The sequence below is a fragment of the Gopherus evgoodei genome, chromosome 4 (genome assembly GCF_007399415.2).
Source record: "Gopherus evgoodei ecotype Sinaloan lineage chromosome 4, rGopEvg1_v1.p, whole genome shotgun sequence".
Lineage (NCBI taxonomy): Eukaryota > Metazoa > Chordata > Testudines > Testudinidae > Gopherus > Gopherus evgoodei.
In genome coordinates, this window is record NC_044325.1 from 14,200,649 (window position 1) to 14,217,579 (window position 16,931).

At 46.6% G+C, this 16,931-nt stretch overlaps 1 protein-coding gene across 5 annotated transcripts in view; it reads right to left on the minus strand.

Annotated features, from left to right (window-relative positions):
- The window catches only part of LOC115649683 (coiled-coil domain-containing protein 175-like), a 66,729-nt gene that overhangs the window by 49,664 nt on the left and 134 nt on the right, over window positions 1–16,931 (minus strand). For 4 of the 5 annotated variants that reach the window (XM_030558486.1, XM_030558484.1, XM_030558485.1 and 1 more), the window contains exons 2-6: window positions 9,032–9,117; window positions 5,238–5,349; window positions 4,886–5,021; window positions 3,246–3,474; window positions 1,893–2,015 (exon numbers count right to left, since the gene is read on the minus strand). In XM_030558486.1, coding sequence (XP_030414346.1) covers window positions 1,893–2,015; window positions 3,246–3,474; window positions 4,886–5,021; window positions 5,238–5,349; window positions 9,032–9,117 — 686 coding nt within the window. Of the gene's footprint in view, window positions 1–1,892; window positions 2,016–3,245; window positions 3,475–4,885; window positions 5,022–5,237; window positions 5,350–9,031; window positions 9,118–14,386; window positions 14,473–16,931 lie in introns of those variants that run through there. The other variant, XM_030558487.1, reaches the window with a different exon arrangement.

Genomic DNA, 16,931 nt, shown 5'->3' on the forward strand with positions numbered 1-16,931 from the left:
GTCACAGTGATAACCAAAAGAGATTTAAAGATCTCTGAGCTACAAACTTTATCCTCTAACTTGTCTTCACTGCAGAGTTAATTTGAATTATAATTTGAGGTTAGCCCCTAACTCAACTCCTGTCTACACACAAAAACCTTAACAAGTGCAGTAGTGTTTTTAACTCAAGTTGGCTGACCCATCAGGAGATATGGGCCGACCCATCAGCTGCTAGTCCAATCACTCTGTGCTGCTCATGTTATTTTACCATGTCAACCCTATGGGGACTGTAGCAGCATAGTTGTGGCACCATAGCTGGGCCAGCACAACTCCATAGTGTACTCACAGACTACAGGAACGGAAGGAGTTTTTCCGTCATTGTAGAAACATCACCTCCCCAGGCGACGGTAGCTAAGGCCATGTCTGCACTACAAAATTATTTCAACCTAATTTACGTCAGCATACAGCCACTGCAGTTATTAAATCGCTTGTGTATGTGCACACTTCGCTCCATCGGTTGACAGTGCACGGTCCTCATCAGAAGCACTTATATCGATTGCACTATCATTGTGGGGCATCATGGGATAGTTCCTCAAAGCAAGTGACAGTCAACGTAAGCAACCTAGTGTCTACACGGACACTGTGCCAGTCTAATTACATTGACCGTGACTCTATACTGCGGGGGAGGGCAGGGGCTACTAAATCAGCATACAGAGGCACGAACGTCAGCGGGAGCCAAATTTAAGTGAAGAGACTTCCACAGCTAGGCTGACGCAAAGCAGTTTATGTTGACTAACTGCATAGCACAGACCAGGCCTGAGTTGATGGAAACATTCCTAGCTGTATCAACACTGTGAGATAGGTTGGCACAGCTATTGCTGTGTATTTTTCACATCCTTGAGCACTGTACCTGCATTAACCTAAATTTTAAGTATAGACAGGCCTAACTCAAGAGGAATTAACTAAAGTGTAGATAACTCAAGTTACCTCTGCAGTGAAGACATAGGGTAAGAGGACAGATGAAGATACTGATCTCTCCCTACACTTTTAAGAGAAGTTATTCCTGTGAAAAAACAAGGGAAAATTGTTTTTGGACTATATGGGGTAAAAACGGTAGCCAGTATTGCGTGGAAGGCATTGAAATCCCAGTTACCCTTTTCATCCTATTAGTTCTGATTTCCCAGATCTTGAGATTCTCTATATTGTTTTTACTTATGTATCAATGGGAGCTGTGTTATTCTGTCCAACTTACTTTTGAGAGTCCTTCCATCACTTCCTTTGGTTGATTATTCCATATTCTAATACATCTCATTGCCAAGATATCTTTCCTGATACGCAGATTAAGTGTTCTCCTTTCTGTTATTCCCATTGCTCCTAGTTATGCCACCTTGGACCACCCTAAATAACCCCTTTTCCTGTTTGGTATTTTTAGCCATCAAGTATTTGCAATTTGTCATCTCTCCTAGTTAGCCTTGATCCTGCACGTGGCTCTGCTTGGGCAATCATCTAGAGCCAGTTACAGGAATGGGGCTTGTTTCATCGTCTAGCTGAGCTGTTGCATGTATATAAAGTGCATGTCTGCATGGGAAAACTAACTACAGTAGCTATAGCAATTATAACAATTATTCTGCTATAGCAATACTGGTATAATTCCCCCAGGTGGACACTCTATTCCAGAACAAAAGGGACTTTATTATGGAATAATTACTGGTTAATAATGCTGGTTAATTTCCTCAGGTAGACAAGTCCTTAGCTTTTTTATTCTTTCTTCATAGAAGCTGGTCCCTCCAGCCCTCTTCTCTCAACTCCCTCCAATTTGTCCAGCTATTAAATTAAAAGTTGATGTTCTTTACAGTAAGAATTTGCATTGAAATAAGAACTCTATTACAAGAAGCTACTTATTTTCTCCTTACCGCTGTATTTTGAGCTATCTCAGACTGCACAGCCGATAGCTTTGTGGACAATTTTTCAAATTCATCCTTTTTTCCTGAAGTTTCTGCTTTCTGAAGATCAAGTTTTGTTTTCATCTCTGCATTCTACATTTAAAAATATAACCATTTTTACAAGCTACTATGTATTGCTTCACTAAAGAAGAAAGTCTCTATATTTGTAAATAGGGCAGTCTCTGGAGCCTTTCAATAAAAAGTGTTATGCTAATGGGAAATTATACCAGAAGAAAATAACATTCTACAGGGACACTGTCTATAATTTCTGTGCACAAACCCTACAGGAAAATCCTATTAATAATTCATTAAAATACAGTATTAATTTAGGCTCTGACCCAGCAAAGACTTATGCACATACTTAGTTTTATATGCTATAAACTGTCCCACTAACTTACATAGGACTACTCACAGTGCATAAAATTAGGCATGTGATTAGGTCCTGGCAGTACTGGGGCTATAATTTGTTCTACAGAAAAATATTTTTGTCAAACTAAAAGAATGTAATATCAGTGGTTCTCAAACGTTTGTACTGGTGACCTCTTTCACATACCAAGCCTCAGAGTGCGACCCCCCCCCATAAATTAAAAACATTTTTTTAATATATTTAACACCATTATAAATGCTGGACTTGAAGCGGGGTTTGGGGTGAAGGCTGGCAGCTCACGACCCCCCAAGCAATAACTTTGCATCCCCTAAGGGGTCCCAATCCCCAGTTTGAGAACCCCTTAAGAGATGCTTTATGGCATTTTTCAAAAGAGAAATCAAATAAGAAAGACAAAATATAAAAAAAATAAAATACAGATATTTTTCTTCCTCTCTCTTCTCATATTAAAGTAATTAAACAGAAGAAGTCAGAATTCAATAAGCAATTTAAGAGAATATAAGAAAAATATACACACACACACACACACACACTCACACACACACACACACACACACACACACACACACACACACACACACACACACACACACACACACACTATATATATAAAAGCTCTTATATACTCTTGAATTCCATAGTGTGTGTGTTGGACCCCCTCTCCCCACGCCAATACAAAGGGTTTGTTAGGAAGTCACTTTCCTTTTGTATTGTTATGAAGGCATAATTTGACTCCATGAGAGCAAACTGTGTAAAATGTTTAGCATAAATATTATTATGATTTATTTGAGCCCTACCTGACCCTGATCTACCAGGACCCCATTGTGCTAGGCACTGAATAAACATCAACATTTCAGTATAATTCCTAAAACCATTTCAGTTTTGCAGCTATATTAACATGTATACATTTATGACTGTGGAGTACAGCACATATTTACCTTTCTATCCCACATTTCTTTTTCACCATTAAATATTTGTATTTCTTTAGCTAGAACATCTTTCACTTCTTTTACAGCATTCATTAGGTTGGTTATTTCTTGTTCTGCATCCTTTTTTTTGTTGTAAAACTCATTTAAAAGTATATTTGTGTTAGCTTTCTGTGCCATCTGCTGGTTCAGTAAGTCTACAGCTTCTTCATGCTGGACCCACAGCCACTCTTGCTCCTTACTGGCAATTATAAATCAGAGACAGATTATACTGAATACCTGCCATAAGAATTCAAGTCCTGGTCCAGAGCCTGCTGAAGTCAGTAAAAACACTGCAATGTAGCCCGAGACCTGAACCTTTATTTTCTACCTTTCAATAAAGTAGAGCACACATTAATGACTCCGACAAGTCTAGCACTATATATATATATAAAAATAGAAATAAAATAGATGTAAAATATAAGTATAGTAGTGCATATAGAATTGCCTGTAATTAAGACTATCTAAGCCTGTCCATTTTAAAGGTTCATTTTCAGTTGCTTATAACATTCACAAAGTTTTACTTCTTCAGGTGTGAATATTTTTTGAAAGTTTACTAAAAAATAGATGAACTATTTTCCAACACCGAAGGAATGAAAAATAATATCAGGTTTCCTGCTGTAAGAAACTAGGCTATGATCTCTTTTTGAACAACCCTAGCTCCTTGGCAGAAAGTGACAGGAACATGAAATCTGGCATGGACAAAGCAAATGTCCCAAAATCCCAATGGAACAATGTGGAAGATGAATCTTCATGAGGGGATGTTTGCAGAGATTTTGGCCTGGTCTACAATTAAAATTTATATCAATATAGTTATGTCATTCAGGGATGTGAAAAATTCACACTTTCTAGCCAGGATACTATGCTGACAAAATCCCCAGTGTCGAAGCAGCTGTGCTGACAGACAATGGCGTCTGTTGGCACCACTAATGTTGTTTGGAGAAAGCGACAAAGAATCCTGTGGCACCTTATAGACTAAGAGATGTATTGGAGCATAAGCTTTTGTGGGTGAGTACCCACTTCATCAGATGCATGTCTGTTAGTGTATAAGGTGCCACAGGACTCTTTGTCACTTTTTACAGATCCAGATTAACACGGCTACCCTTCTGTTGTTTGGAGAAGTAGTGTTCCCATATTGGCAGAACTCCTCCTTCTGTCAGTGTATATTGTGTCTATACTAGGAGGCTATGCTGACACAGCTATGCCTGGCATTTCCCCCCAAAGCATTAGGAGGCTATCTCAGCATAAACACCTAACACAGGTGGTGATCTGGGGGCTGCAAATTTAAAACTCTCTTTACTTCTGACTGTCCTCTGATATTCATTGTTGCAGGCAGAAATCTCTCCCCCTGCCACTATCATCATAGTCAGTTCTGCAGTCAGTTTCCTATAAGCCAGTCTATCCTTACAGCAGGGGGCAGTTGGCATCAGGCAGTGACACAAAAGATTGTCAAAAGCAGGGCTGCTACTGCAGCAAAGAGCTGCCTAGGAAGATTTGCAGCTCACTGCAGAAGCGAGGGACAAGCACTGTTCACCAGGCTCTGATTCCATTTCATTTCTCCTTAATCCTCTATCAATATGATTTACTGAAGCCTGAAGCAAATGCATACATACCACATAGCAGCATTCTGGGTTTCACAAAGGATTTGTTTCTGATTCAGTAATTCGATTTCATACGTGATGTTTTTCCGTGCAGTCTGTAACTCAGTTATCTTAGCAGTACTGGATTCACGGGCTGCAGCAACAAGAGCTAGAAAAATAACGCGCGCAGTTGTTGCAAAAAAAAAAACCAACAACACCCCAGAAACATGTATAACAACAATCTGAATGTGGCTTATTTTCTGTAATCTTTACCGCATTACTGTAGGAATTGTCAACTATAGGTCGCTCCCAGCTGTGATTCTTACTTTAGGGAGACATTTTGTCTCCCCACTTATATTCTCAGAGTGGGTTAACTTGACACTACCTTCCAACTCCTTGGTAACCATTTCTGGAAGATTCTGGAGTTTTAAACGGAGATTACTATTTTTTATGGTCTCCTCTTCTAGAAGTTCAAGGGTATGTCTTCTTAATTTTTCCTGACAATTAACAAATAGATGATCATGCAAAGGTTAGATTCAACCTCAATCACTTAACAAAACAATATAAGAAAAAGAGCTTTGGGGCTTCTAAACTCTAAATTCTCCCCCTTTATACATGGCTACCCTAGCCTAGCCACTCCCACCGTCCAGTTGCCCTCCAAAAAACCTTGTCCCATGGAGGGATGGCCAGAGCCATGTTGGTGTGGCAGCTCCAGGCTTCTCATGTGGGGCAGTCCTTAAAGGGCAAGACCCTCTCCCCACTCCAAAAGCTGTGTTGGGGAGCAGCTGCACGAGAACCACATTGCTGGGGCAGATCCTGGCACTCAGCTTCTGTTTTTGGGGAGTGGGGGGGGATAATTAAATGAAGGTGGGTGGGGAAGAATGGCTGGCCCATAAATAAGTGGTGATCTAGGCGGTTGCCTGCAAGAACTATGCCTAATGCCTGCAAAAACTATGCCATTTTTGTGTCTTCTCTTCAGTTTTGCTAACAGCCAGAGGTGAAAGTAAGCCAGTATGGGCCAGTACGGCATGTTGGACTGGACCGGCTTCCCCAGGCTGGCGATTTAAAGGGCCCAGGGCTCCCTGCAGTGGCCGGAGCCCAGGACCCTTTAAATCACCTCCTGAGCCCCGCTGCCTGAGCCCCGGGGTAGCAGCAGCACGGCTCTGGCGGTGATTTAAATGGCCTGGGGCGGTGCTCACCACCGGAGCCCTGCCGCCACTACCCAGGGCTCAGGCAGTGCGGCTCAGGTGGTGATTTAAAGGGCCAGGGGCTCCCCGCTGCCAGAGCATTGGGTCCTTTAAATAGCTGCCTGAGCCCGGCTGCCGGAACCCTGGGATAGCGACGGCAGGGCTCCGTCGGAGATTTAAAGAGCCTGCAGCTCCGCTGTGCTGGCGGTGGCCAGAGCCGTGGGCGCTTTAAATCTCCCGAGTCCCATGGCTCCCAGCTGCCACTGCAGTGAGTAGCTCCAGGGGTGATTTAAAGGCCCAGGGGCTCCCAGCCACAGCTGGAGCCCCAGAGTTTTAAATCTTGATTTAAAGGCCCTGCCTCTTCTGGTTGAGGCCCCGCTTCTACCCAGGACACTGTCATACCGGTAAGTCCTTTCACCCCTGCTAACAGCTTTCTTCAGCAGCCTAAGCAAGATGGAGGAAAAAAGAGGTAGCTTAAGCCCATTCCTCAAATACTCAATTCTACATGCCTACACTTATGCCCAGTACACACTGCTCTCCTTACGTGTAGAAAGACTGAAGAGGTGGCAATAATATACAAGAAACAATGCATCCAACGAAGTGGGTATTCACCCACGAAAGCTCAGGCTCCAAAACATCTGTTAGTCTATAAGGTGCCACAAGACTCTTTGCTGCTTTTAAAGAAACAATGAGAATATGAAGGTTTCACTGGAGAGGACTTATATCCTCAATTTGCAGTAAAAGTGAAAAAGAAAACACTCCGTTCACTTTTACTGAACTGAGCTAGTGACATAAAAATAACTAATGAATAAGCTGATGAATAAGGCTAAGATTTAGTCACAAGTATTTTTAGTAAAAGTCATGGACAGATTACGGGCAATAAACAAAAATTCATGGTCCGTGACCTGTCCATGACTTTTACTATATAAATACCCCTGACTAAAACTTAGCAGCTCCAGGGGTCTGGGGGTGCTGCTGTTCTGGGAAGCCACAGGACACTGCTGCTCTGGGGGGAGGGTCCCAGGGACCAATACTTAGCCCCTGCACTGGCCGAGGGGGCTGACTGCCCTCAGCCACCTGCTACCCCGAGGTCCCAGTGACAGGGCGCTCCCCGGGGCTGCCCCTGGGACTGCTGCTCGGGTACATCCCAGGGCCAGCTGCCCAAGGCCACCCAAGCAATCGCTAGTGTGGCTGGCCGCAGGGCACCCGAGCAGCTGACCTCGGGCCAGCTGCTCTGGCAACCTTGAGGTCAGCTGCACCAGCCACTGCAGCTGCAAAAGTCATGGAGGTCATGGAAAAATCACAGAATCTGTGACTTCTACAACCTCCATGACAGAATTGCTGAAGAGAAGGGTCGAAATAGGTGAGTTAGAGAGTAGTGAAGGAGGAAAGGAGAGTTTTATAAGAGATTTACATTTACCAGCAGATAAATTAAAGAGATTTTTTAAAACGTTTTTATTTGAAACCACTTTGGCTTCAGTGTCTACCATGGCCTTATGACAGATGCTAATTATCTATGAACAGCCATTCCCAGTTAAGAAATATCACAGATGACACCCTAACCATGCACATGGGAGTTATCGTCTCTCTGTAGTGAAGGACACTAAGAGTTGCTCCAGGGAAGAGTGCATTGGGGTCAGAGGGAAAAACACCTAGGTCAAAATTACTTATTTGCTTTATTTTTTAATACAGGCTTTTCTATAGTGCTCATCACTGTAGCATCTGGGCAGCTAATAATCAATAACAGACGTATCCTCACAATATCCCTATGAGAGACAGATGTATTCTTCTCATTCATACAGATGGGATTAAGTGAAATAAGGCCCTTATCCTCCAAAGAGCTCTTCACAAGCAGACTTTGCACTCATGTGGAGCCCCATTAATTTCAGTGAGGTTCCACCTGCACAAGCTCATTGAAAGACTGGGGCCTAAATCACTTGCTCTAAACTAAAATAGGAAGCCTGTGAGAGCGCTGGGGTCCCACTCCATTGCATTGACCACAAGAGCATCCTTCCTCTCTTGGCTTCAGTGCAAGTGCATACACTTCCACAAAGTGTGGACTGGTCCCAATCCAAGGGAAGTCCTCCAAAGCACTGGCAGTTCTAGTCAGGGTCCATGGGTGCAACTGCACCCACAGACATCAAGCCCACATGTGCACTTCCATGACCGCATCTCATGTCTCCCAACTGGCACCCAGATCCCTTCTCCTGCCAGAACCTGCAGCAGCTCCTCTCAGTACCAAGCACCGGCAGGAAGCCTCGAGCCAGCATGACGGTATAGAGGGTGGACAGGGAGCATTCCTGCTTGGGGAAGAGCATGGTCCAACTCTGCCTTCCTGGCCCTCCTGCCAGAACACACTGCAGCTCCTCTCATTGCCATGGACCAAGAGGAAGCCTTGAATAAGCAGAGAGCACTAAGGATGTAGGTGGGGGGCAGTGGGGGCAAGTCAGGCTGTTCTCCTTATCCAGCCTGGAAGGGAGCTGTGGTGTGGGGAGAGCCAGGGGGAGCCTGTGCCATTGCTGCTGGGGAAGGGATACCTCATCAGTACGTTCCTGCCCACCCCAGGCTGCAATGGCAACTTCCTTACATCCTGGGGGAGATGAGAAGGAGAGTGAGGTTGCATGTGGAGCAGAGGGAGCAGGAGCAGGGCTGGATGTGGTACAGTACACCCATTCAACTGCGAGGTTACATCTGCCCCTGCTCCAAAGTAACAGAATCCCACATTTTCCCTGGCTGTGTGATTTATCTTGGTAGGGTTGGATTAGTTGGAATATATTATAGGGGCAAACTGTGCACATTGCAAAGTGCATGCACAGCTTCCCCTGACTTCAGCTGGAGTTGTCTTCCCTTCTCTGACAGGAGAATCTGACCTTCAGAGCAGAAAGTTGCTTATGATACAACAGTAAAATATTAATTTCACTCATTTCACACTGTAAATCTTTCTCATGTACAAGTGACTCTAAATACTTTATACTTTCAGGTTTTATGTTACCAGTTTCTTAATAGCTTCAATAGCATCTTCAAGGTGCTGCACAGCTTCTTCACTGGATGCACACGCTTCATTTTTCAGTTGAATTTCTAAATTAAAAACATTGTAACATTTAAAGCTTCAATTTTTTCCCTTAACCTTAAAATTATATAGTCATACAGCTACATTCTTTTATACGTGTTATTCTAAAAGAGGATGCTTTATTCCAAAACATTGGCTAAACTGATTACTGCCATGGTTCTAAACTACGGCAGAACCTTTTACATTCCTCAGATCAAAGACATAAGAAATTAAGTATAAAGTTCTAGGGGAACATAGTGTGACAGATATGACAAAATACTGGATAAAACTTACTGAACTAAGCTAAACCCTATCGTACTAGGTTTAAGTAGTTTAGGAGTTCCTTGTATTAAAATGTAAAGGTTTATGTATTATTGTGGGACTGTATGGAACTTTTTTAGGAAGACGACATGATTAATGCAATATCTGGGAAGAATTATGATCTTTCAAGAACTGTTTGGGCCAATACATATGAATCTGGTTTCCTAGGACAATGGTTCTCAACCATGGGTCGGGGGCCCCCTGGCGGGCTGCGGGCAGGTTTCAGGGGGTCTGCCAAGCATGGCTGGCATTAGACTCACTAGGGCCCAGGGCAGAAAGCCCCATCACCCGGGGCTGAAGCCTGAGCAACTTAGCTTCATGGTGCCCCCTGTGGTGTGGGGCCTGGACAATTGCCCTGCTCGCTACCCCTTAACAATGACCTTTTCTGTGCAGAAAAACAGTTGTCATGGAACTGGTGGCATGGCCATGCGGTTTTTACAGCATGTTAGGGGGCCTTAGAAAAAAAATGTTGAGAACTCCTGTCCTATGAGCTACTCGGGACACCTTTTGAAGCTACCCCCTGGAGAGGTTCACATAATCTCATTCAAACTGGATTCTCCAGGGACCAAGAGGCAAAGAAAAATTTTTGGTTAAATACCTTGCTAATAACCTGATCCATAGTCTTCCTTGTGATCCAGCAAATGGACAGGACCTCTGGTCCACAGAGGGCCCCATCCTTAAGGAAAGATTGGAAGGACTTTGGTCTACTGAGGTCCCATAAAACAGGGGTTCTAGTTCTGAGCTGGGGCTGTCGTGAACTTGTGACCACAAAATGGAGGCTATGTCTTCACTATGAAAAAAGGTGTGTTCTTAACTCATAATATTTAACTCTAAGTAAAACCTTAGGCACACTCATATTCTTCATTTGACCTGCTAACCTGGGTGAAAACTACAAACTGCCTTGTCTTCACTAGAATTTTACCTCAAGTTAGTGGCCTTTGTGCCAAGTTCTAACTTACGCCCTGTGTACTGTCTGATTCCGACGATCTACCACTTTTATGCTGGTGTAACTCCTTTGACTTGAATTAAGTTACGCATGATTCAACCAGCATAAGTGAGATCAGAAGGGAAGTCCATTGGATATAGTTGGCTTGCATGTGAGTAAATCACAGCAGAATTTGGCCCTGCGCTATAGGCCCAGCAGTAAGCAGCAATTAGAGACAAGTCCCTTCAACAACAACATTCTGTCATCACACTCTCTCTATCACTTGCAGATCAACAGATCTGTGAGCCACTTTCCCCAGAAACAGGATAAATGTAGGGCATACTGTGCAAAAATAAAAATCATTGTACTAATTACATTGCTGCTTGTCAAGTCTTTTCTTGATTTCTCTTTACCTTTTTCCATTGCTTTAATTCTGTCCTCTCTCCCAGATTCCCTCTTGATTCCTTTTATCTATTTGATCTTCTTTCTCTACCTCATGTTTACTTCAAAAGCTAAAACTGTTCCCTTTACAGGCCGTTAAAATGTATCCGTCCTATTTTGTGTTGCCATCTTTCCCCTCCCTCATTGTGTCTTTCCTTGTTTCCCCACCCTCTCTCTCCGCCTTCCATGGTGGTGGACTCTCCTCTTGCATTCCTCTTCCCCACCCAATTTTGCAGACAAAAAGGCTGAGCTAGGTGGCCCACTGGGGCAGGCCTATAGGCAGCTGGCTATGAATGTCAAGCCCTCAATGGTAGTTCTCTTTAACTTTATATGGGAAAACTCTTTACGAACTGCTGCTTCCACATCCTTGGGGGTGGGGGGGGGGAAAGAAAGTGCAGCCATTTATTATCTGACTCAATGTATCTGCCAGTTTTCTGGCATACTTACATTCAGTGACTCTCATCCAGCTCAATCACACCTCAATTACCATCCTTACGTTAATAATTCACAAAAATTTCTCTCCCCTCTGGACCTAAGTCCATCTAAATTCAAAATCTCAGCCTTTCTGACATTTCCTTGTGGATGTCCAGCTGTCAAATGAAACTTAACATGACCTATTCTCCCTCCCTACAAAAGAACTCTACTTTCTCTATCACAGTCATCCTTCCTGTCGCTCAAGAACATAATCTTGGCTTCCTCTTTGATGTGGCCATATCCTTTGACCCACACACCCAGGCCATGTCAAAAACTTGCCACTTCTTTCCTCCACAACATCTCCAAAAGTCGACTTTTCCTCTCATAAGAACAGCCATACAGGGTCAGACCAAAGGTCCATCTAGCCCAGTATGCTGTCTTCCGACAGTGGCCAATATCAGGTGCTTCAGAGGGAATGGACAGAACAGACAATCATCAAGTGATCCATCTGTCCACATTGCCAAAATTCTTGTCCAAGGCCTAACCATCCTGTGTCTTAACGACTGTGATCAACACTCTGACCTCAATGCCTGTTACCTCATTCTCCTCAAATCCATTCAAAATGTTGTTGCTAAGATCATCTTCATGACTCACTGCACTGACTATATCACATGTCCCTTTTAAGGTTCTCCATTGGCTCCCTGTTTCCAGTACATCAAACACAACCTTTTTGTCCTTACTTACAAAGCCCCCCACCTTTGACAGTTTAGCCCAGGGGTCTCCACCATGGCACCTGTCGGGGCATCTATGTGCGCCCGCCTATTGGCTGCTGGACAAGCAGCCACCGAAATGCTGGCAATGCCTCTTGATGACGCTACTTCTCGGCGGCATTTCGGCGGCAACGCTTCTTGGCTTTGCCGCTTCTCGGTAGCATTTTGGCACCTGTTTCTCCAGCGGCCATTCGTCCAGTGCCCTCCACACGAAAAGACTGGGGACAACTGGTTTAGCCCCTCTCCATGTAACTGATCTGTTATCATAATGTTGTCTCCCACTTTCACTATCTCAACAACGCCAGCCTTGATCTCTCAATTCTCCACTTTTCTGACATGCTCTTTTTGCCAGGCCACCCTTTACATATGAGAAAAGCTCCCAATCAAAATCCAAATCCATAAAGCTATCATCTTGTCCTGCTTCAAGTCCCTTCTCAAAACTCACTTCCTCCATAACACAAATGGTAAATTGCAACATGATAACGGCCAAGCAAGTAGAGAGCTGTGATCACTACTACTGGCTAAGCATTGTCACATCCTATTATATTTATGTTACGCCATCTCATGCCATTCTGACCCACTTGTTTGTCGCATCCCTCTGTTATATCTTGTCTTTTAGACTGTAAGCTCTTCGGGCAGGGACTGACATTTATTATATATTTGTATGGTGTCAAGGATAATGGGCTCAACCCGGTTGTTAGAAAGCCCTGCCAACATGCCTCCAACCTTAACTAAAGAGACCTACTCAGGGATAACAGGAAATGCAGCTTCCATCCCCATTCAGTCCTTAAGCTCTCTGCTGAGGCTATCAGTGGTAAATATGTTATGACGCAGACATTTTACCACAGGGAACTAGTCCAAGACTAGCAATTCATGTTACACAGGGCACTAAACAAGTATCAGATAGTAACAACTTTCCATCACTATCAACCAGAGACAGATTTGACTGGAAACCTAAAGGAAAAATGTTCCTTAGCCCGTTATCAACCACCAGAGCTGTCTAGCCCTCCTGTACAACATATTTTAAAATGAATCCTACAAAAGGCTGCCAATATTTCCCTTGTAAGCTAATAAAACTTGTGTTTAGAATCCCGCCCCCCCCAATATCCAGTCTATTTTTTTCTTTGTTCTATTTAATTCCATTACTCGTGGTTATACCTCCTTGCTTACACTATTCTCAAACAATGCCTCTCCCTAGATAGTGGTTAATCTTTTATCCTGAATCAATTTCTTCCATTCTTAGTTATTGCTAAACCTCCTTACATGAAGGCTTTAGCAGCAAACTACTAATTGCTGAAGTTTCCTAGTGTTTTATCTTCTAGCCCTTTCTGTAGTATCGAGAGTGGGTTTTATTTCATGTGACAGATATACACCTCTACCCCAATATAACGTGATCCTCAGGAGACAAAAAATCTCACCATGTTATAGGTGAGAGACCGTGTTATATCAAATTTACTTCCCCTCTGCCGCCCAGTTCCTTGTTCCCTGACTGTCTCATCCAGAGACCCCCGTCCCTAATCACCTCCAGGACCCCACCCCCTACCCAACCCCCCTGTCCCCTGACTGCTCCGACCCCTATCCACCCCCCATCCCTGCCCCAACAGGCACTCACTGGCAGCGGCGGGAAGCAGAGCAGCTCGTCCCCAGCCCGCTCCCCTCCGCCACCTCCCAGCCATGGCATTCCACTTCCCACTGCCGGTGAGTGCGGAGAGGTTGGGGAAAGGATGCTTCCCCCCCACTCCGCTTTCCTTGCCCCAGCCCCAGCTGTGTTGCTGGGGGCTGCTGGGGAAAGGTCCTGCACACACCTGCCCAGCGGGAAGTGGAGCATCATGGCTGGGACTTGGCGGAGTGGAGCTGGCTGGGGCTGGGTTGCTCCGCTTCCCGCCACCGGTAAGTGTGGGGAGGTTGGGGAAAGGACGCCCTCCACACTCACCTGCGGTGGGAAGTGGAGCGATGCCTCCCCAGCCTGCTCCACTCTGCCACCTCCCAGCCAAGGCGCTCTGCTTCCCACCGCAGGTGAGTGCAGGGGGGATTCCCGAGTGACACAGCTGGGACCAGGGCGAGAGAAGCAGAACGGGCTGCTCCCGGCCCTCCGCTAATCCCCCGGGCCACTCTGGGACTGCAGGGACCCCAAAGGTGCCCTCCTACAGCTCCTGCCCCCCAGACCCTGGGGTTGAGGAGACCCTGTGTCCTGTATCAAACCCCTCGGCCCTGGCCTGGCCCAGCACCCTTAACACACTGCTCAGAGCAGCATGTCAGAGCTTTACCGCCTTGTATGCGAACCCACCTTATATCGGGTCACATTATACTGGGGTAGAGATATAGTGATAAATGTGCTTTCAGATGGCAGATTTATTTTCCAAGGCCTTTCAGGAGCACCACAAACAGCTTCTTGTCAGATATCACCTGAACAAAATTAACACTCACGTCAGTTCAAGGACTTTCCAAACTCTTAAGGCAAAAAGGATTCTGTATTTTGAGTGCTTGTCAAAGTGCCTTCTTCCTTCAGATGCCATGCGCTCATTGTAGAAGCTCATAGGAGACCACAGGCATCTGTCTCACACCACCTGTCTCAGCACCTGAATGCAATATTTGCCCAGTGTGTGAAATGTGTTCACTTCTCTAATGTATCAGCAGAAATAGAGGTCAAAGAAGGATTCTTTAGCATGTATGGTTTTCCCAATGGGCTAACGCTATGTGTAGGTACAGGGGATTTACACATGCGGAAACATGACCTGCTCAAGAAGATTTTATAAGAATGGTTTGCAAAAATAAGAAGCAGCAGAACAACATGAGGATCTAGGGACCTAAACAGATCATTAAATATATGCTTGTCAAAAAGTCTGAGTCCCACAGAGAAACCAGATGGCTGTGTATGTGACAATGAAAGAAATGTATTGTCTACGCATATTACCCACCCCCACAAAATGCTAATTTCCGAAGGATTTAGTTCTCTGATTTATATGCATATGGCAGTCAGATGAATAGACAGACACCTCCTGGGTCAATTAGGAACAAGACAGCCCATAGCAATGACAGACATAAATAATATTTTAGATATAACTATATATAGATATAACTAAAATAATGTGTAACTGATTAATTTGAATAATACCAATTTTCAAAATCAGGCCCTGATACCACAATGAGCTCTGCATGGGTACAGAGCTCATTGTGGTAATGATACAGGAAACTCATTGAAGGATAGGGGCAGGGGCAGCTCCAGGCCCCAGCACACTAAGCATGTGCTTGGGGCGGTATGTCGCGGGGCGGCAGGCGGCTCTGGTGGACCTCCCGCAGGCGTGCCTGCGGAGGGTCTGCTGCCGTGGGACCGGCGACCAGCAGAGCGCCCCCCACAGCATGCCGCCGTGCTTGGGGCGGCGACGAAATGTCTAGAGCCGCCCCTGGATAGGGGTCTCAATATGCCTGATATAGTATGGATATATATGAACAAATATACAGTGTAAAATACATATAAAGCAAGCCAATTATATGCCTCCCATGGGAGCTTTTCCTACTTATACACATGAAAAAAATTCTGCAAAGACTGTCCTGTAAATAACATTGGCCCAGGGCATACCCTCCTGTGGAAATACCTGTGGGATGGGAATGGGGCAGTTGGGGGTTGAATCCTCATGGAGTTTCCCGAAAATCCATCTGGATGGGCAAGGGAACCCCCCAGTGGGATGAGCCATTGTTTCACCCCCGTGAGCTGACAAATTAACCTCTCTCAATCCACAGGAGGCAAAAGACATATGCTTGAAGAGCTGATCCCCTGTTCTGCCTCTGGAACCTGCCCCCCAACGAGCTGGCAGTGGGGCTGGACAGGGAAACAACTCACCCTCATCCCACTCCCCTACGCTCTCCCTAGCAGCAGGTCTGCTCTTGGTCTGGATCCCACAGTGGGGCTGGAGAGGGGGGCAATTTAAATCCCAGTGTCACTAACCCCTTTGGCCTTCAGAACCAGAGAGAGGGCAAATGACATCTGAATATTATATAGCCACCCTTTGCTCTGGGGCCATGACCAGCCCGGTGCCCCCCCCCCCAAGAGCCGTGCCCAGCCCAGTATCCCCTTCCTCTCCCCCACAGAGTCATGCCCAGCCCACCGTCCACCCAGGAGCCCTGCCCAGCCAGGTATCACCTCCCTCGCCCCTACAGGACTGAGCCATGCCCAGCTGGTGTCCCCTCCCCCTCCGAGCCATGCCAGCCCGGTATCCCCTCCCCCTCCGAGCCATGCCCAGCCCAGTATCCCCTCCCCCTCCGAGCCATGCCCAGCCCGGTGTCCCCTCCTCCTCCGAGCCATGCCCAGCCCGGTATCCCCTCCCCCACAGAGCCGTGCCCAGCCCGGTATCCCCTCCCCCACAGAGCCATGCCCAGCCCGGTGTCCCCTCCTCCTCCGAGCCGTGCCCAGCCCGGTATCCCCTCCCCCTCCGAGCCATGCCCAGCCCAGTATCCCCTCCCCCTCCGAGCCATGCCCAGCCCGGTATCCCCTCCCCCACAGAGCCGTGCCCAGCCCGGTATCCCCTCCCCCACAGAGCCATGCCCAGGCCGGTGTCCCCTCCCCCACAGACCCGTGCCCAGCCCGGTATCCCCTCCCCCACAGAGCCGTGCCCAGCCCGGTGTCCCCTCCTCCTCCGAGCCGTGCCCAGCCCGGTATCCCCTCCCCCAGAGACCCGTGCCCAGCCCGGTATCCCCTAGCCCTCCGAGCCATGCCCAGCCGGTGTCCCCTCCCCCACAGAGCCGTGCCCAGCCCGGTATCCCCTCCCCCTCCGAGCCGTGCCCAGGCCGGCGTCCCCTCCCCCACAGAGCCGTGCCCAGCCCGGTATCCTCTCCCCCTCCGAGCCGTGCCCAGCCCGGTGTCCCCGTCCTTCCACCCGGGAGCCCTGCCGAGCCCGCGGCCGCGCCCAGCCGGGGGCCCCACCCAGGATCCAAGCCCAGCCCGGAGTTCGCCCCCCCAGGCACGATGCTGCCC